At 45.3% G+C, this 21,674-nt stretch overlaps 1 protein-coding gene across 4 annotated transcripts in view; it reads right to left on the minus strand.

Moving 5' to 3' along the window:
* The window catches only part of LOC135248977 (phosphoinositide 3-kinase regulatory subunit 6), a 32,238-nt gene extending 11,954 nt beyond the window's left edge, over positions 1 to 20,284 (minus strand). The window contains exons 1-9 of one of the 4 annotated variants that reach the window (XM_064324119.1): positions 18,433 to 18,750; positions 4,785 to 4,959; positions 3,701 to 3,784; positions 2,321 to 2,422; positions 1,626 to 1,717; positions 1,231 to 1,299; positions 779 to 911; positions 455 to 524; positions 45 to 228 (exon numbers count right to left, since the gene is read on the minus strand). In XM_064324119.1, coding sequence (XP_064180189.1) covers positions 45 to 228; positions 455 to 524; positions 779 to 911; positions 1,231 to 1,299; positions 1,626 to 1,717; positions 2,321 to 2,422; positions 3,701 to 3,749 — 699 coding nt within the window. In that variant the 5' untranslated portion in view covers positions 3,750 to 3,784; positions 4,785 to 4,959; positions 18,433 to 18,750. Of the gene's footprint in view, positions 1 to 44; positions 229 to 454; positions 525 to 778; positions 912 to 1,230; positions 1,300 to 1,625; positions 1,718 to 2,320; positions 2,423 to 3,700; positions 3,785 to 4,784; positions 4,960 to 18,432; positions 18,758 to 20,094 lie in introns of those variants that run through there. The other 3 variants (XM_064324120.1, XM_064324121.1, XM_064324118.1) reach the window with 3 other exon arrangements.
* Between the last annotated feature and the right edge of the window lie 1,390 nt (positions 20,285 to 21,674).

The raw sequence follows: 21,674 nt of genomic DNA on the forward strand, positions 1-21,674 counted from the left end.
CACACACACACGCGCGCGCGCACACACACACTAGTCGCTCTGACCTGCAGTGCCTGGGTGAGCGCGGGTCCGTGGCAGTCCTCCCCCAGGGCGGCCTGCAGGGTGTGCTGCACCGCGCTGCGCATGTGCGCCAGGGGGCCGCGGTACGAGCCCCCCAGCTCCACGTCCTCTCTGACGGCGGCCCCCAGCGGGCCGGAGAGTACGGCGGGGTCCGCGAACACAAACAGCCTGCGGGGGGGGGGGGGGAGATCAGTCAGTCTGCAGCGGCCCGCTAGTTTCCGCCCACGGAACGCCAGCCCTGTCGCATGCCGAGACACGCAGGCGCACGCACGCGTTCACCGCATTCACCACCGCGTCACATACGGCACAGGACGCAGGAAGCGCAGGCCGCATTTCTCAAACGGTGTACAGATGCACGGGCGCACGTATCGAGCATAAATGACTGTGCTCTTACTTCTCTTGGAGGGGACAGTATTCGCTCTTCAGTCTCTGCTCGGCCAGGAGCATCCTCTGGTACAAAGCACCTAACAACAAAAAAAAAAAAAAAACAGGCATATACCATACTATAGCAACAGCTACCCGGACAGCGCAAACAGGAAACAACAGAATGAACTTCTTGTCTTAGAATCACTCCTCAAGCAGGTCCCTTTCGTAAGGTACACTGAGCTGGGCAGCTGTCCCTCGCTGTGCAATGACGGAGGAATGGGAATTTGCTGCTGCAGTATTGAGCGAAGTGACGTGATTGGCTAAACTCGGTAGGGAATGCTGGGTACGGCACCTGGCGCGGCGCGTTCCTTCTTCACGCTCCGGGCGTAGCTGAGGCCCACGGTGCAGTACGGCTGGGGCAGGGTGAGCAGCCGCTTGCAGAAGTCGTACACCCTCTTGTACAGGTCGTCTGGGATGTAGGCCGCCTGCAGAAACAGAATCAGCACATCCACAGTCACGCGCTCTGTCGTCCCCGGCAACGGCACGCCTGCCGCTGAGCCAGGCAGGAGTCAAAGATAATGTAACAGTGACAGGGAATACGGCGGGGACGAGACAAACAGGAAGTGTGGCCGGAAAAATCAAACATGAGGAAGAACAGCATCCATCCAGCTGTTTACGCCCCCCTTCCAAAAAAAAAACAAAAACAAAAAAAAAAAACACACACACACAGATACGGAGGGATGTAGGAAATGCGGACCTGTCTAAATAAAGAAGATTGTTTTGTCTCTGTAAAACAGATCTCACCTGTATGATAGCATACATGAGTGTATGCAACAGGGGAATTATGAGGATTTTACAGTCCACCCTCTCTGCCTGGGAAGACAAGGGGAAAAAAATACACACTGATCACACTCACTGTATATGGCAAGCCAGGCCAAAGTAATCAGCTAGATATCATAATGTAACATGCCATAAAATATTTAGTTAAGAACAAGTATTTCATTTATATACAAATAAGAACAAGTATTCTATTTAGTATATATAATAACAGTAGTGTGTAAACTAGAAGGTTTGTGAAACATGAACAGCTTTTTTTTTTTTAGTAATAAAACACTTTTATGTTGTTATGACATTCTAATCTCATAACGTAAAAATGCATGCAGTTTTTAAGGGCCAAATTCATGACGGCGTGGACGTACTCTCTCCAGCTCCTTCACCGCTACCTTCACCAAAGAGGCGCAGTTTGAAGGGTTATTCTGGACCTTCTTGTGCAGAGTCCACCTCAGCATCCCTGTGTGAAAGACACACTCTTTAACCAGCGACCAATCAGCCGTCCAGACAACGTACAAGCTGAGCGAGAACACACAGCACGTCGGCCCTATCGATCTTAAACAAGCGCTATGCTAACAGTACGCTAACATTATTAGCACTGTTTGAGAATCACTTGTCGGACACAGAACGTTTGCACCCTGTAATTAAAAAAAAAAAAGCTACTGAAGGAATATTTCTCTGTGAATCCGTATATACAAGTATTAAAAATCATACGGCTTGATCCTCTGGTTTCATGACTGTGTGACATGCATATATGGGTCATCCTGACTTTGTAACAACTGCTTGGGTTGTCCTGTGTGACTTTACGACTGTAGGACACACACCTGCAAAGTATTCTGACTGACTTTCCGACTGTACAGGTATGACACGCACCGGCAAAGTATTCTGACTGACTTTAGGACCGTATGACACAAACATGCGTAGTTTTCCTGACTGACGTTAGGGCCGTGTGACACACATGCATGGTTTTCCTGACTGACTCTGGGACCGTGTGACACACATGCATGGTTTTCCTGACTGACTCTGGGACGGACAGGCCCAGCGCGCCCGCGGGACGGGTTACCTTTGTTGGACACGGAGGCGGGGTGCTGGCAGTCCAGCTCGCGGAGCACCGCCTGGAGGCTGCGGTAAATGTCGGACTCCACGGCGGCAGAAGAGTAGCGCCCTGAAGATAAAGATAAAGATAGATACTTTTATTGAACCCCGTGGGGTAATTTGTCCTCTGCATTTGACCCATCCTAGTTACTCAGGAGCAGTGGGCAGCCACAGTGCAGCGCCCGGGGACCAACTCCAGTTCTGAGGCCAGTGCCTTGGTCAAGGGCACCTGCAGGAGTGCACCTAACATGCATGTCTTTGAGTGTGGGAGGAAACCGGAGTACCCGGAGTAAACCCACGCGAACACGGGGGAGAACATGCAAACTCCACGCAGAGAGGATCATGAGCAGGGTCGCGGGGGGGTGGGGAGGCGGGTGGGGGTGGGGGTGGTATTAAAGCTGCAGTAGAACCTCAGAGATGACTAAGGCATCGTTCGGAATGATGAACTTTTGAATTTTTGTAAACATTAAGGCTATGTCCAAATACACCAATATTAAGAATGGGTCGTTCGTTCACCCGTCGGGATTATTAGATTACTGTAGCCTCGTTTTGAAATCAGACCTCTACTACTGGCGAAAGCGATTCAACGGTTTTTAACACGACCAATCGTAAAGCCTGGGGAAAATCAGGATCTTATTACAACAGGGCATCCCCACCCTCCTCCTCCAGGAGGACCCTCTGTGTGCGCTGGTCTTTGTTTTTTGACTTTAATTACAATTCCTGCAGTTTAAAAGAGCCACTGATAATTTTTAAATGGATACTTTTTCGCGAGGGATGATGTAGACGTGTCAGAAACGGCCAGTCATCCGACAAATGAGGAACGTTCCGCATTCATTTAATCAGTCATATCGGTTCTTCTCAGACACCTACAGCAAGGCTTTCTATTTCTGTGATGCGCAGCGGCAAACGGGGCCTTGTGCTCTTGCTTAATTGACCGACCCACGGCCGAAATTAGCCAAGCGCTAAAGCGATAAAGTGCGGTCGACCTTGACCACCTGTTGAAAATGAAGAGTTCAGATAAAGACCAGCTGGTCGCAATCCTGCGCTGTGGGGAAAAAAGCTGTTCAAGCACAGAATTATGGGACTTTTAAAGCACGTTTTCTTACTTCTTGATTAACAGATTTTTCAAAGGAAAACCAGCCAAACGCAAGGCTGGCTCTTTTGAGTGAGTGATAATAAGGAGCTGGATGAGGTGTAATTGCACACACTGCTGATTTCATGGCCTGCAAAGCCGACCGGTCAGTTCATAGCTCTGAGGTTCTACCGCACTGCACTGTCCATTTAATAATATACACTGGAATATTCACTGCGGAAGGTGGGGGTGGGGGGGGGGGGGTGGGGTAAATACCTGCAGCCTCCATGCTTTCCTTCTTCCTAGACAAATCCCAGGAGGCCATAGTGCTCACGCTTCACACACATGACGGTGCCAGGACTTCGCACATGTGGAAGAGAAGCAGGTGTGAGCGTGTGTGTGTGTGTGTGTGTGTGTCAGTCCGCAAACAAACAGTCCGCTGTTAAAAAAAAAATCACAAGCATTTGCACAACTTCTCACAGGCCATGCCAGCCTATGCCAGCCTATGCCGGCCAGCTCCAGATGGAGTGGGTACGCACAGTCAGCTCTGCAGCCACCGTGCCACCCAGCCGGTGACGACCAGAATGGGAACAAGGGCCTTCGAAACCTGCTGACACGCAGGACGCTAATAAGAACTGAACGTCATGCACCGCTAAATGTATAATTATAGAAACGCGAAACAGAAAGCGCAGTGGAATGCATCTCCGTCTTGGCAGATTCTCACCCTCGCCAAGCCGAAACACGGCTGTCAGCAGTCAGAAAAACCAACTGACAAGGATGCCAGTTGATCCACACGTCCCAGGTGCATCAGACTGCTGCACAGTGCCTGATATGTTTTGTGTATTACAGTTAAATTACACATATTCCAGGCTGTGTATTTTAGCAGTTTTACCACGGACCTAAGTATCACTAAATATGGTCTACTAATTCTCCAAGAAAAAGAATATATACAACCCATTACAGCTCTCAAACTCCACAAGCTCCACAGACCTCTCTTGACCCAGGGCAAACGTTACAGAAATTTGGAATGCAGAGACGCTACAACAAACACAAGGCAACGGCAATACAGGAAACACAACTGCAGCGCAGACAGACACCTGTTGTATGACAGCCAGTGAGCTAAAAAGCACATCTCTTCCAAAAGAAGAGATGGATTTTTCCTTTTTGGAAAAAAAAAATGCACATTTCTCTGTTGGCACTGAACGCGTAAGACCAGCGCTGCTTGTGCTACGGAACCTACGGTGCTGTGGAATGTTCAGCTAGCGGGTCCATCGGTGCCCCCTTGACTGAAACAGGAAGCTCATGAGTCAGGCCCCCCCGTCTCCCCCCAAGAAAAATAAAAAATAAGCCTGTGCCCTACCTTTACCCAACCGAATCCCATCGTCCACCTAATCTCCGGTGGCTGCCCGGACCCTGAGTTCCACCGCGCCAGTCCGAGGAGATTAAGAGTTAGAAAAGGAAAGCAGCTCGCTGAAGGCACTTCCTCTTCGCACTCACTGGCGATGATGACGTGCCGGGCGGGCAGCTAAGCTCTTCTGAAGGTTGGTGTGAAAGGTGGTGGGAGGGGAGAGGGGAGGGGGCTGAGGAGGAGGGGGGAGCGGACGGCGGGGGGGGGGAGAGGGGGGCGGGGGGGGGGATTGTTTCACGCGGCCATGTTTAATCATTTCTTTTCCCTTTCCTCCTGCCGCTTGTCCCAGCCTGAGAGTGCAGGCTCATTGTGAGAGGCTGTTTTTTTTTTTTTGCGTGCGGCCGATCCCCAGCAACGCTTGGGGCCCCGACAGCGCGCATTTCCCCGGGCCACTGCACTGATGACCGCGGGCTTCCTGCAGCCTCAACAGCCACGCATTTGATTTTAGATTGGCTCGCTGAGCACACTTCCTGTGCTCTAAATGAGTAGGCGTACGAATGCGTGTAAAGATATATTTAGGCCACTGGATGGGTTTTTTTTTTTTTTTTTGCTTTTGTGTTAGACCTGGCCTGCGTAGGCCTGAAGGTGAACTTGTGGGGGAAGAGTGAACAAACACCTGCACGAACCATGTCGGAGTGTAGCACAGTAGGTAAGGACACTGCCGTTGTACCCTTGAGCAAGGTACTTAACCTGCATTGCTTCAGTATATATCCAGCTGTATAAATGGATACAATGTAAAATGCTATGTAAAAGTTGTGTAAGTCGCTCTGGATAAGAGCGTCTGCTAAATGCCTGTAATGTAATGTAATGTAATGTCCTCTGTCAATAAGCACTTCCAAGATGTAGAGTCGAATAAGTGCTGCATGAATCAGCAATCAACTGCAAATTGTACGCAAACAAATTATCTTGAAAATGGTTTCCAAATGATTTCCATCACTCACCGATGACCACCACTGTAATCATAGGTTCAGTTCTGGAATATGCAGTAAGTAGTACAGCAGTCTTGACTCTAGGCCTTCAGTTGCTGATAAAAGCCTGTGGAAATCTCATACCTGTGCCAGAAGATTTCTCATAATGGATTTGGTTATCTAGGGTTCTTAGGGCTAGGTTTTTCACTTCATTCACTCCTCCCCGAGGCCACCATTCATTTGCTGTTCACTTCTGTACTGATCGCCCTCACACGGAAAAACTAGAATCACTAGATAATAACCTTCTGCAGTAGCATAGCTACCCCCACCCAACTGAAATGAATCAGTTAATCTGATGAAAGCATCTCTAGAAAATCTCTAGACCAATCTGAGTCTTGGTTGACGTACCCTACATTATGTTATCTGATCAGTGATTTTTTTTCCTTACGAGTCAAAGTAGATAAGGGCATTCAAAAAAAAAAGAAATACTTACTTTTAAAAAAATTAATTAATTTGCCACCTACAATCCCACCCGAATCTGGAATGTGCAGCTCACAAACTATGTGCAAGCATGCCCTTAAACGCCCCTTGCTGCCAGCTTGGGAGAGTGAAGACAGCTCGCAGTTCTCCTCTGTGACACACATGATGTCAGGCAGCGGTTTAAACAAAAAAAAAAAAAAAAATTTTATGCTGCAGCCACAAGCTGCGTACGTGCAGAGCAGGGGCTGTAGGAGACCCAATCATACGCGTGCTGAGAGCAAGAGCGGCTCGGGCAACGAACACCGCTATCGCTGCAGACCGAATCCCTCCCATAAGCCCCCTGGGCGATGTGAAGCCGGTCGTTTGCCGGCCCTGCAGGGCCACCGGCCACCGTCGGCACGAGCCTTTCATCCGAGGCCGTGCAGGTCACTCCTGTGCTCACCTGAGCACAGCGGTTTTACAGAGTGAGCCACCCGGCAGCCCTAGACAGGCCACTTTTAATTATGGTGATTTAAATGTTCAGCGACACGCTATGAGTAGTGCATGAGTAGTAGTGCACTTTTAAATTGCGGATGGTGTCAGGGAAATCTCCGCTAATCTTTATGCACCTGTGTGTGTGTGCACCTGCTGGTCTTTATGCACCTGTGTGTGTGTGTGCACCTGCTGATCTTTATGCACCTGTGTGTGTGTGTGTGTGTGTGTGCACCTGCTGATCTTTATGCACTTGTGTGTGTACCTGCTGATCTTTATGCACCTGTGTGTGTTTGCACCTGCTGAGCTTTATGCACCTGTGTGTGTATGTGTGTGCTCCTGCTGATATTTATGCACCTGTGTGTGTGTGCACCTGCTGATCTTTATGCACCTGTGTGTGTGTGCACCTGCTGATCTTTATGCACCTGTGTGTGTGTGCGTGTGTGTGCACCTGCTGATCTTAATGCACCTGTGTGTGTGTGTGTGTGCACCTGCTGATCTTTATGCACCTGTGTGTGTGTGTGTGTGTGTGTGTGCACCTGCTGATCTTTATGCACTTGTGTGTGTACCTGCTGATCTTTATGCACCTGTGTGTGTGTGTGTGTGCACCTGCTGATCTTTATGCACTTGTGTGTGTACCTGCTGATCTTTATGCACCTGTGTGTGTTTGCACCTGCTGAGCTTTATGCACCTGTGTGTGTATGTGTGTGCTCCTGCTGATATTTATGCACCTGTGTGTGCACCTGCTGATCTTTATGCACCTGTGTGTGTGTGTGTGCACCTGCTGATGAGTAGTGCATGAGTAGTAGTGCACTTTTAAATTGCAGATGGTGTCAGGGAAATCTCCGCTAATCTGTGTGTGTGTGTGTGTGCACCTGCTGATCTTTATGCACCTGTGTGTGTGTGTGTGCACCTGCTGATCTTTATGCACCTGTGTGTGTGTGTGTGTGTGTGTGTGTGTGTGCATGCTCCTGCTGATCTTTATGCACCTGTGTGTGCAGCTGCTGATCTTTATGCACCTGTGTGTGTGCACCTGCTGATCTTTATGCACCTGTGTGTGTGTGTGCACCTGCTGATCTTTATGCACCTGTGTGTGTGTGCACCTGCTGATCTTCATGCACCTGTGTGTGTGTGCACCTGCTGATCTTTATGCACCTGTGTGTGTGCACCTGCTGATCTTTATGCACCTGTGTGTGTGTGCACCTGCTGATCTTTATGCACCTGTGTGTGTGTTCCTGCTGATCTTTATGCACCTGTGCCGATTAATGTTACTTTTCCACCATCCTGAACTGCATTCCCCTTTTCAAAAAAAATACATATAAAACTACGCACATAAAAAACTGCACACTTCATATAACACAGCTGGCAAATTTACCATACATTTCTAATTGATATATTCTTTAAAAATTTTATTTGAATAAAATTTTGTCAAACAAAATATAAATGGACAAGTCAAGACCTCGTAACTGTCTGTATATTTTTAGTGACTGCCAGCATGGCGGAAACATCATAGCGGTCATAACGGTGTTATTTCAGCTCATCGGCATGACTCCCCCGTAGCTTCGGGAATGAGAAATAAACGCCAGAGAAGAGAAGACGGAGCAGAAGCTGAAAAGCACACGGCCGGCAGGGGGGGAATCAAAGGGGCCGCTGGGTCCCCCGGAGCTTTTGGCCCCGGAAGCAGCTGCACCTGCCAGCCCGTCCTGTGGCCCCCTGGCCTTGTGCTTTCACTGATACGGAGATTTGAGATGACGTTTTAAATTCAACTACTTTTTTTGGCCGGACCGCAACAGCGGGGGCCAGCCCTACAAACGCGAACGTCTGTGAGTGACTGACTGACTGAGTGATGAAGTTACACCATTGGTCGGCTGGATCATGTGTGTTAGGTCCAGCCGTATGCTAGGTTTTAACCTGGTCTTGTTTCACTGCACGTTTGCGGTATTGCCCTCCTGCAGAAGCCGCTGCAATACCTTCATTTGAAAGCCGACATTTTGAATGGAGACGTCTTGCTCGCCTGCCTGCCACGTGTGTGTCCACAATGTGCAGTTCGTTATCCAGAAATGAAAAAATGCAGCCAAAATGGCTGACCTCTATCCCAAACATAGTCTGGCAACACAAACTGATGTTGCAGAGCCAGTTTTAAACATCTTTCAGAGGCGTTTCCCCAGCATGTGGTTGGTATGTGTATAGACTAAATTCCACGGTTCACCACTGCAACCCTGCCTGCGCAACACTGTGATTCGCAAGACACTGTAGGCTAACTGACCACTGGTTCACTATCACCAAAGTGTTTGGCGTCACACAAATCAGAGGCAGAGACGGAGATAGTCGGATAACGGGAACCGCACCTTTCGGGTTTACTCGGCCAAAGGCAAACATTCGGTGTTTGGCTTTCTGCCGTCCCGATCACACACCATCGGCAGTCCAAGCGTCCAAGCTTCCGCTTATACCCATACCCCTTTAAGACCCATACCCCTTATACCCATACCCCTTTAAGACCCATACCCCTTATACCCATACCCCTTTAAGACCCATACCCCTTATACCCATACCCCTTTAAGACCCATACCCCTTATACCCATACCCCTTTAAGACCCATTCGCTCCCAGAGGCTCGCTGTTACCTCCTGGACAGGCTTGTGTTACTCACTCGGCCATGTTTCAGGTCTCAGGTGTGCATACGATATGTGGGTGTGGCCACCTGTTGGGTGCCTCATAAAAGAACCTGTTCTGCACCACTCGCTTCTCCCCCCCCCGCCCCCAACCCTAATTTTTTTTTTGTGTTTGACTCCTTTACGCTGTGACCCTTTCGAGCCGGGGTCGTAACACCCGTGCTCAGCCGAAACAGAAGAATCCAGGGCTCTATTTTTCCCCCACCTCTGCTCAGTTTACAGCGAGGCGGAGCTTTAAAAAAAAAAAAACAAAGAAAAAAGAAAAAAAAACCGGACTGTTCTTCCCTCGCATGATTGGACCTTCTCACGCTTGCTGGCCACTCTGAAAACAGGAAGGTGCGCTGGCCTGCGTCAGCAGCGGGCAGGGCCGGGCCGGGATGGATACAGGAATTCCCCTTTCTGCTTACAGCGTAACGCGCGGCTGCAGAAGACTCGCAGACGGAAGAGGCCCCCCCCACCCCGAGCCACCGGGGGCAGCGCTTCTTGACCTTCATCCCAATTTCAGAATTAAAAAAAAAAAACTGCCTGGCATACAAGAGAGAAAAAAATCCCACCAAGTTGCCCAGAAACGGCCAATGCCTTCTTAATGTTCCACAGCGCGGTTTCCAGTCTTACCACTACCAAGATCGTTTTTGAGAAGCTGAAGAGTGATGTCACTTTTTAAAGAGTTTAAAAAAAAAAAAGGTTTGTTGTGAAGGTAAGTATTCATGGTTGCAGCAAACAAAGGTAGAGGAAAAAGACATTAACCCTCACCAATACTGCCTTAAATAGAATTTTAATTTCATTTAATTCTTGTATTTGTGATATTGCCGCGGTTCACTATTTTATTGGTCAAGGTCATCGTGTTCGTGAAAGAAAAACAGCTGGCCAACAGAAAGCTACAACGTACTGAGCTGGTCTCCAGGAAATAGTTTTTTGTTTTTTTTTACCAGCAAAGCACTGAACACAGCAAATTTAAGATGATGCCCTATTTAATACAAGGGTTCACCAGAAGGATACGACAGCACAGGAGCAACTGCAAAAATCTGCCCAGTAAACTGATTAACAATGCAGATAAAATAATGTGAAAGGCAACAAAAACAAAGGTCATATCACATTTTTCAATATACACATTTTGGAAATTGATACATTGGTCGAATACTATACTACTTTACTGACAGAGGTTCTCCAATAAAATCAGAACCATCAGAAGCCACGTCTGTGTGTGAAAAACGAGCTTGTTCGAGATGGGGGGGGGGGGAATTAACACGTTTCCCGCGTCAACTGCCAAAACAATCTGAGGAAGTGCTTTAGGTCCACGGCACACCGACTACTTCTCCCCTGTACCTGGCCGGGCCGGGGGGATTGCTTCCCCTATCGCCATCCTGTGCGGGGAACAATGGGGACTCGGACGTGATTTAGGACCCCGTATGGAAACCTCATCAGAGGTGCCCGCGGGACTGGACCCGAACCGAACCGGTCCCGGGACGATGGGGGAGCGGCGGACCGAGCCACCGAATCCGCCGTGCTGAGAAACGGGTCGGCGTCCCGCGGGGGGTCGGCCGAGGACGCGCTACCACACCGCTCCCCTCAGACACCCACAGCCAAAAAAAACAAACAAACAAATACGAATAGAGCATGTCAGGAAATACAGACAAACGGAGGTGGCATGTATTACGGACGCCTGATTAAGATACTAAAACAAACACACTGTGTAAGTAAGTGATGTAAGAAAAACTCCAAAACAAGCCAAAAAAGGTCACGAGCCAAAAAAGGATAGATATGAAAATGCGTGTAAAACGTATTGCAAATATGCTGTATTAAAAGTTTACATTATGTTACACTTTAAAAAAAAAGATGTTAAACTAATAAAGATGTGTCAGGACAGTGAGGATTGAGTGAAATGTGCGTTATGTTCTGAATCCAGCCGTTTTAACAGCTAGCGCCCTCGTTTAACGTTCGGAACTCTGAATACTGAACACATAAAATCTATATTTATCGATTTAATTTGTTAATTATTATTAAAGATATTAATTATAAATTACATTGATGAATTTGTTGAGAGGCAGAGCAACCTGTTGGATCAACCATTATCGAAATGTATAACTCACAACCCGATTCAAATAAAAAAATGTAACAAGTTACAAAAAATATGTATATATTCAACGTCTACTCTAAAGTCGAAGGTTATACATCAAAATTAAAACACCTGTCAGCAAGGTGAGGATTAACTGAAATATGTTAAACGCCATCCGAATATTCCAAAAAGTCTGGAATGAAAATGTAAGAATGCCAGACGAGCTGTGAGACAAAAAACGTCAGACCCCACACCACACACCACACCCCACACGCAAGATTCAGATTCCCCAACCCCTGAATGTCCAACGCAACAGGTGTTAGGGCCTAACTGGCTGATGTTAAGCACCCAACAACAGACTAGCCTAAAAAAAATTAAGAAAGGTCCACACGCTCCATGTTGGTTTCCGCTCGAAGCTGGAACAGCTTCTAAAAAAAAATGTAGATTTCAACTGTCGGGCCCCAACAGCCATCATCAGTATAGGGATTGAGATTTGGTTTCAAAATCGAAAATCTTGGTTTCGATCAATGGTTTCAATCAAACGTCACAAATTGAATTCAAACTTCGAAAGTAAGAAAGACCTTTTTTTGGGTTCTATAGCCACGCCACGCCAGGGCTCTGATCCCCGATGGTTCTGGTGTGTTGAGTCGTCAAGTACAAAAAAAGTGACAAATCCAGAACACCCCAGGTTTTTATACATAAGGCCTGACTTTTAATTGCCCCAAAGATGTTTCCTTTGATGTTTGTGGAGGGGAGAGCACTGATAGAGCGATAAAAAACAGACGACATTTCTGTGGTCACGCAGAGCAAGTTTTCCAGATCAACTCACATTGCATCTTTCTCAAAGGTGATAATCTAAAACCTAGACATCCGACAGATGCTAGAGAACACATTTTTCTTACATTAAATGTGAATACTTTTAATTTTAAGAAATATTCAAGTTAATATAACCGATACAATAAATTATTTTTTGTTTATGCACAGGGCCGAGGGGCCAGCCTATGATCACTGCGCAAGATGTTTTTCGTTTTTCATATTTAGAATTCTGCCAGCAAGCTCTACTGCTTTTATGACTGATACTCATTAGTTCCAGGCAACAGCAGGTACTCAGCTCTAGAGTTCTATGTCAGGTCATTAGCCAACTCCCACCCCTGGCCTACTCTGTTCAAATAGTTATGACTTGAAGTGAAGATTAAAAAGAAAAAAGAAGAAAAAAAAAAAAAGTTATCTCTCACATCTGTGGTCTGTTTATGGAGAGGTGCATTGTGGAGCCACAGACCTCCTTGCTCTGCTTGAAATGTGCTACTCTGCACTCAAGGGGCAGACATGCTGTCCAGCAGACAAAAAAATAAATAAATAAAAATCCACAACCCACCGGGGAGATATTTATTACACACCTTGTCACAGACACTACACCCAACGAAAAAGCAAAACAAACAAACAAAAAAAAAAAAACACTGAGGAAGGCTTGAGCGTAAAGACCTATTTCGAGGGTATTTGCTTTTAACTGCATCTTTTGTTACCCCAAACATTACATTACATTAAAGGCATTTAGCAGACGCTCTTATCCAGAGTGACTTACACAACTTTTACACAGCACTTTACATTGTATCCATTTATACAGCTGGATATATACTGAAGCAATTTCAGTTAAGTACCTTGCTCAAGGGTACAACGGCAGTGTGCTACCCGGGAATCGAACCTGCGACCTTTCGGTTACAAGCCCAGCTCCTTACCCACTGTGCTACAAACCAGACAACCAGACAGGAAGGGACAGTGGTCTCCAGTTCAGTCCCCCTGTGCACGTGTGACCTTTCTGAGCTAGGCCTGGGCTGTCCACACACGCCAGGGTTATAGTAATGGAACAATGACGATTGACAATTAAAAATATTACAGATTACATACTAGCCCAAACCACCACACCACCGCCTACGACCACTTCACCAGCCAGCTCCACGTCACAGGTCACACAAAGGGCAGAAATCCGCATAATGCAGTAGCCCATTTTGAGCAAGGGCATCATTTAAAACCCCCCTCTACATATTTATTCATGACCTTTTTACAAAGCCGTCTGCAGTCTTTCCTCTCTAGATTTCTCAAACTAATTTGCGTATTTCACAGGTTAAAAATAAATCTGTGGGAAAAAAACAAAAAAGTAAATCAATGTATGTTTTAACTGAAAACCCCATTTACCTCATTTGCCTCAAAATAACAAATAATGCTTGTTTGAATATGAAAGACTTCATTTTGAAAGGGTAACTACAGAAAAAGGGCTCAGACCAATTCTGTGATTGCACTGTACCAACCGCTACAGGCCTCAGTGTACATCAGACACTCACAGTACGCAGCGAGAAGACACGCAACGCATTTCCCTTTCAAAAAGCCATCGTTCTAGGAGCGCGGGCACTTTAAGGCAACCTGTTTTAGAATGAGCGCAGGCTGAGATGTAATACGATCCTCTGGATTCGACCACAGGGACAGAATGTGCCCCTGTGCGTGAATCACGCCAAGTTGCAGAGACACAGCATTTCTGAGTTCACACAGTGCCGCAGAAATGCACCTCCTAAAGTTAACCGGAGGAAAGTACAGGCTGGCTTCCTGCCACGTTTAATAAGAGATTTCCCCGTGTCATTTTTTAGATGTCCTCTTTACCCACATGCTTCACCCACACTAACAGGACACAGAGGGGGCTTTCAGTGTCACCGTTCTCATCAGCACAAACCACTTGTACACTCACGTCACTTCCTCAAAGTCCATTCTAAATTTACTGCCTGACACTGTGGGTTGGGTTTCAGTGGTCTAGATGCGTAAAGTTGTCATTCAGGTCCAAAATCATATTTTCCGGTTCAAAGCCCTGATCCTCGCCTACACTGCTGCCAACATGACAGCCCCTGTCTACTTGCAGGACATGATCCGATCCTATACGCCCGCTCGACCACTCCGCTCTGCAGCAACAGGGCGCCTTGTACCCCCTCCCACCCGAGCAAAGGGATCACAGAGCTTCTCCACCCTAGCTCCCCAGTGGTGGAACGAACTCCCTGTCCCTCTTCGAACCTCTCCCTCATTACCCATCTTCCGCCGTGGTCTGAAGACTCATCTCTTCAGACTATACCTGGACTAACTACCACCACTCTGTATATTTCACTCTAAATCCACCCCCCCCTTTCATGACACTCGTTACATGTTCCACCATCCCAGCACTTTTTGGTAATTAGTATTTGTCCTAATACTGTGGCTTGTTCTTCTGCCCAGTTGGCTTTGCAGAAGTTAGGTAAGAATAGTGTTCACTGTGTGAACTACACTGTGTTCCTGGCTAGAAATAGCTGTACTAAATAAGTATTGTATTTTATTGAACCTGTGTTTTGTAGTTGTCCATGACCATGAAATGACTTTTTGTACGTCGCTTTGGATAAAAGCGTCTGCCAAATAAATGTAAGGTAATGTAATGTAGACTGACTGCCCAAAAAGTCTGTCTCTTAAGAATACATAGCATTTGACCAGTTAGGTAGGTAGGAATTAGCTAGGAAAAGAAATAGACAACTAATTTTATCCCGTTAGTTGTCTGCAAAGGGATAGTGTATTAGGAAATGTGCTCGCCAAACCCTAGCCTCACCCTGTACCTCACACAGTGCTCGCCAAAACCCAGCCTCACCCTGTACCTCACACACAGCACTCGCCAAAACCTAGCCTCAGCCGAGAGGGTGATCAATCTGACCATGCTTACAGCAACACTGCATGAACAGCACACTGATACTCTGTGCGCGCATACACACACACACACGTTCATACACACACACACGCGCATGCACACACTTGCACATGCACACACATGGGGCGACATAGCTCAGGAGGTAAGACCGATTGTCTGGCAGTCAGAGGGTTGCCGGTTCAAACCCCACCATGGGCGTGTTGAAGTGTCCTTGAGCAAGACACCTAACCCCTAACTGCTCTGGGGAATGAGAGGCATCAATTGTAAAGCGCTTTGGATAAAAGTGCTATATAAATGCAGTCCATTTACCATTTTCACACACAAAGCTTAAAGCAAGGAGTGGACAATTCCAGCCCTGGCGAGCCAGTACGCATGCAGGCTTTTGCTTCCACCATTTGCCCTGGCTAATTCAGCTAATTTGCTGGACACTCCGGTTCACGCATAGACTAGATCACAGTAAAATGTTTCACGTAGGGACACAAGAACCGTCTTGCTAATTATCAAGAACTGTCAGATGCAAAAATGTCAGATGCCGTAAAAATGTTAGGGTTAATTGAATAATTAAGACCAGACGTTGGCATGAAATCCAGAAACAGAGACGGTTCTCCTTGCCCATGTCTGGTTTAAAGGCGAAGGACGATATGGACCCTCTGCCTGAATGGGCTGTAGGCCCACCCCAGTGCGCGGTGCGCTGGTAATCAACGAGTTTGAGGTACTCAAATGACTTCAGGCTGGCTGTGCTTGTGCTTCTGTGCATGTGGCGCAATGCTGCTCAGCCCTGTCTTCGCAGTGTCCAGCGTGGGCTTCACTGACTCAGGAGAAACACACCCCAAACACACAACTGTGCACTGAGCCTGCAGGAAACACGAACTCTAAACAAGGAAACGCAGCAACGGCCTGGACGCTCGCATTTTCCCCTCAAGAAGACAGTGGAAGTATCGCCTGAGATCTAAGCCTTTGAGGTAGTTTTCCGTGCTATTGTTAACATTATCGTTATTATTTCAACCTGTCAAGAACAACAACAACAAAAAAAAAACCTTTAAGTCTTTTGGTGTCTTCCAGATTTAGAGCATGTTGTGTTTGGACTGACATGACACCACAACAATGTTTACAGAGAGGAGGAGAGGGAGAGGGGGAGATAGAGAAAGAGCAAGAGAGATTTGTTCCTTCTTCCTTCAAATGCATCTCCATCTAAATCTTATTCTACCTCTAGACGTCTCATTGCATCACTTCATGACAAATCTCCTTCTGCTGCATGCTGTCTAATCTTACCCGCAATACTAGCTGCGTCAGCATTTTGTGCCACAGTGCCTGCTGCACAGTCCAGCAACTGAAGCCTTAAATCTGTAACTGGCTGTGCTGTTTAAAACAAGTTTAAAACAAGAGCTTTCCTGGATGGGTGTATCACACTATGTAAACAGTCAAAACTAGAGGACAGCCAGCCATATGTAATTCACCTGGCTCTGGGCTGTCCACACTCTTGAACACCCCTTGATATTCCATCTTCCAATTAAGCCAAAATACAACTATTCACACAACAATCATGTGATTAAAAAAACTATTTGCCACTTGCTAATACATTTAGTTTCAGTCCAGGTCTAGGGCTAGGAAAATCCATATATGTGCAGTGTGAGCATGTACTGTATGAATGAAACTTGGACTCAAAGATTCAATGTCTTCAATGAGAAATCTTGTTTAGTACCTCTCATACATATGGGTGCAAGGCATGACGGGAAGTAGAGTGTTACGTTTAGAACGCAACAAGGAAAAGCGAATCCATTTTAAAGATATGATAAATTTCAACATCAACTCTTATTTTTAAATATATGTTTTACTGCAAACGGCACTTACTGTTACTTGTCAACGTTCATTAAGTAATGCTTTTCATGAATTAGGCAGTAGTACATATGGTTGGGTACTTCTGGGGGTTCCCCATGGCTGCTCATATAGCTTCTGTACACAATGTTTCCTGAAGATTGCCCATCTCTGGCTTAATTAGTTGTAACTGTTTGCAAAAGCGCATTTAATCTCATTCAGCGACATCTGAAGCTCTAACGATGCTTTGCCATTAATTGGCGGGTTTGGGCAAGATGAAACACTCCATATAATCCTCGGTCATTTATACATATTTTGTATAAATATTTTATATATATATTTTTTTTTTAAACCACTGAAATACAATCCAGTGGGAACATAGACTACATTGTGATTTTATGTTCAGTACAAAATCTGCTGACAGTGTAGTGTCCATGTCACTGACATGTGTCAAAAGACGGAAATCACGAAAAAAAGAACAGGAAGTAAAGCAGTTTCGACAGAAACCCGATAGTTTCCGATTAATTCGACCAATCCCTTTAACATGAAGTATAATGAACCTACTGAAGCAATCAAAATCCACAGTAAGTAGTAGGATTGCTCAATCATGCATATGTTAGGGATTATTTAAACTGAACTGTGTCAAATTTTTTTCAATCAAGAGGTAGAAAATGCAACTGAAATATCTCAATAGGTCTCTAACTGGGGACATTACAGTGGCCTACCTGTTACATTTCCATTACACATTAGAAGTAGGCAAGTGAAATTGAAGGCGTGCATTCTGCAACAATGTCCGCAGAGGTTGGAAAATCAAACGTGAGTGTTCATTTCCACATACTTTTCATTAATTGCTTCAAAGCGTTATGAAAACGCGTCCTACTCTCAACAACTATGCAGGCTACACATGATTCACAAAAACAGGGTGTCAACTGTTGTGACAAGCACAAGCTCAGATACACTGTGAATAAATAATTATGACACAATAGACATGATTCGGCTGGGTTATTCCTTAGACATCAAAGTTAAATTATGAATATTGACTTGCTCAACTGAAATGCGTAGGCTACGCAATGCGCACGACAATCTTGACAAGCTTCAATGCCGTTCTTTTCTAGCGCCGTCTCTCAAAAATATTGAACTGTCAGTGAAGTTACACTCCTGCATACAAAGCACAAGGACCGCTGAAAACACCGCGCATGCTTAACTTGATCGCCAAGTCCTCGACACTTTAAGAGCCTTTCTGTATAAAACAGTTATACTTGACAGGTAATCGTGCAAATATATTTAAACCCGGACAAATGCTAGCCTAATGTATCATTTCTTAATGCTTTAGGGCAAGACTTTTCAAGTATACATCATATTGAAAGGTAAACCTTATCTGAACAAGCATATACTCATAACAGTTATAAGCAATACAAAAGTTTCGATAATCAGGGGAAGGCAGTCAAATGGACAAAAAAAATAGTAGTAGGAATATTGGCTCAATTTACCTCTCGGTGAGCACCAAATTAAATTTTCTTCAACACCGCCAGCAGTACCGAACTTCGGACGCACTCGCCACTCCGGCAACACTGTTACACTCAGAACAGCATAAGCCACGCCCTCCCGCTACTAGTGTTCTAAGCGCCGAGACCGTTTATATTCACAGTTGGTTGTTAGTTCATGGTTGGCGCCGTGCATCTGAAAAGGAACACTGGAGACTTCATTAAAGAATATATTTGTAAAGGGGAGTGGATTTGCTGAGTTGTCGTCGTGAAAATTCTGAAAGTCTATTTTTTTGGTTGGGGGCGGGGGGTGTCAGCCAATAGAATAAATCCAATCAGATTATTTACAGGTCAAAGACACTATGAGGCGTCCTCTGAGTATAAATGAAAATTACGCCCACAATTACAAACTCTGCTCATTGGCTCAATGAATCAAATTAATGATACCAGTAGCCAAAAGCTTTTCCCATTCTGTTATTTATATAAGGACGGTAACACAAATGAAATAATATAATTAAAACAACTGAAAAACATTTTTTTTGTTGGAAAAAAAGTCTTGAAGCACAGCATGTAAACACTGTTCCAAAATTTAAAATTTGTATGGGTTTTGTAAAAAAAAATTGCATCACACTCAGTGTTGGGGAAGCTACGTTGAAAGCATAGCTTTGCAAGCTACCAACTACTTCACAAAGGAAGAAGTTGAACTACAGCAATGCTACCCTTGGGAGAAATCTAGTTTGGTTAACTAAAGCTACTCAGAAAAAGTAGTTCAAACTACTTCGTAAAAAAATGATCAAATTGACAATGTACATGTGATACGAAATTATAACAAAATATAATACAAAAAAGTCACATGCCAGCAAAAAATGCCACTCAATTGAGTTTATTGCAAAATGTGCCCACTTGTTCACAGGTCATAAATAAACCAAAAAAATAAAATACCCCACTATTCATGGGAAAGTGCAAGGAATGTCAGCTTTGGTTTTGTATACAATGTCCATCAGTCAGACACCTGCCTTCCAGAAACTAGGAAGGCAGGAATCCAGGTGGAGGTATTGCACCAAGCAGGATTACTCAGTTAGCCAGGTAACTTCTAATATAAAATAGCATGACATTGGGTCCACAGAAGATGGTCCATAGAATTAGCCTCTATATCACTAGATCAACTTTAAATAAAATTGTATGCTGTTACAATATTGACCTTAGGTGGCAAAAGAACAGCAAGTCAACCTCAGCCTAGCCAGACCTTCATTTGAATGACTCTGGCTAAGCTATTCATAGTATTGGATTGATTGCAGACACCTTGGTCAACAAACACAGGTGATTGTAATCAAACCGTAGGTGATTATCATGAAAGACCGGTCCCATGCATTGCAACATATTGTATGGGCGGCAAGACACATTATGAGAATAGTATGACTAGGTCAGCTAACGTTAGCTAATGTTTGCTTTATGTCAGTAAACCTGACATTAGCTGGTTATAGCGACATGTTCGTTTTTGATAGAACATAATTGTTGTCAGATGAATTAACGCTACAGACTTTATTTAATTAGACTAACGTCAACGTTCACTGAATTAAATCACTTGCCTGTATGTAACATTACAATGTGGCTAACTTATCTAAACTTTGCTAAATTGGCTAACAAAGTCAATGTTAATACACTCACCTCTTGGCTTGCATAGCTCACAAGTAAAAACGTAGGTTTTGACGGTGGAGCTAGTCGGTGTCATGTATTTGCTTAAGTATGGCCATGGTGATTCTTCCTCAGGCTGAGATTTTGGAGGGTTATCCATGATGACGCTGTTGCTGTGAGCACTGAGCAACGCCCGCACTTCAGCACATGCACTACACGAAGGTCAAGTTTGTGGTGGTGGCTGTCTGACGAATGCATTGTCTGGGCAGACCTTCACAGCGGCCAGGATGAAAAAAAGGGGGCGGGGCTGGTCAAAGGGGGTTCAATTACAGTAGAGAAGCCATGGTAAAATAATTTTTTTTTTAAAAATTCCTTTGCTTTTATGGACCAAAATTGTTTGTAGTTTCAGTAGATAACTACACAAAAAATGGCAAAAAAGTAATTTGACTACTTGAATTAACAGCAAGCTACTGCAAAATGTAGTTAAACTACTAGTTTAATTACATGTAGTTCACTACTCCCCAACACTGCCACTTGAATTTTCAATTCCAGAAAGGTGTGTTCTGACATGACAACCTGTTTCAGACCTCAATTTCATATCACCCTCTTAAAATTAAATTACAGCAATAAGGCATTTAGTGTGCTGTAGACAGACAGGGTGACTTCAAAATAAAATTAAAAAAAAAAAGCTTTTGTCTGCCTAATGTACTCCAGTTTGAAACTGGCAGTTGTGCCCTCAGGAGCCAGAACCGCCATATACCATTCACCCGCTCGGAGACTGAAACTGAAGTCCATGTCACTTCTCCGGCATCCATTCACTTTTGTTTTGGTAAATGTTTGTTTTGTTCGGCCAAATGTTCGTGTTTACTGTTGCTCATGGTTGCGTGAGTCTTCATATTTTTCTCCAAATAAAAAATTGGAGTGGAAAAAAAGGGATGATGCACAAAGCACTGAAAATACTAGACATTTAACTTTGAGAAATTAATGACCTTTTAACGCCGAGTAATTTTAATTTAATGGTAATGGTAAATGGACTGCATTTACATAGCGCTTTTATCCAAAGCGCTTTACAATTGATGCCTCTCATTCTCCAGAGCAGTTAGGGGTTAGGTGTCTTGCTCAAGGATACTTCGACACGCCCAGGGCGGGGTTTGAACCGGCAACCCTCCGACTGCCAGACAATCGGTCTTACCTCCTGAGCTATGTTGTTTTCCCCACTGAAGTGCAGGCTGGTCTGGCACCTGTCAGGTGAGGGGCAGGGCGTACCTTTTTCCACCGATGAGAAGCAGCGGCTCTGCACACGCCTTGCCTGTCATAAAAGGGACGCTAACATGGTAGCAATCCTTGCTCGGACACGCCCTTTTCAGTTCAGTCCACAATTTTCTATGGGATTCAGGTCAGGGCTTTGCGATGGGCGATGGCCACTCCGCTCAACTTTCACTTGTGCTTAGGATCATTGTCCTGCTGGAAGACCAAGTTTCAGCCAAGCTTTAACTTTAAAGCGCTTAGTCTAAATAATTTTCTGCTCTGCGCTGCAAATCTCAAAATGCGGTGCATAACTTTCGTTTCTCCAACATAAGCCTCAGAGGAGGATGAGACTCATAACAACAATA

Source organism: Anguilla rostrata, chromosome 2, assembly GCF_018555375.3.
Source record: "Anguilla rostrata isolate EN2019 chromosome 2, ASM1855537v3, whole genome shotgun sequence".
NCBI classification, from domain to species: Eukaryota; Metazoa; Chordata; class Actinopteri; order Anguilliformes; family Anguillidae; genus Anguilla; species Anguilla rostrata.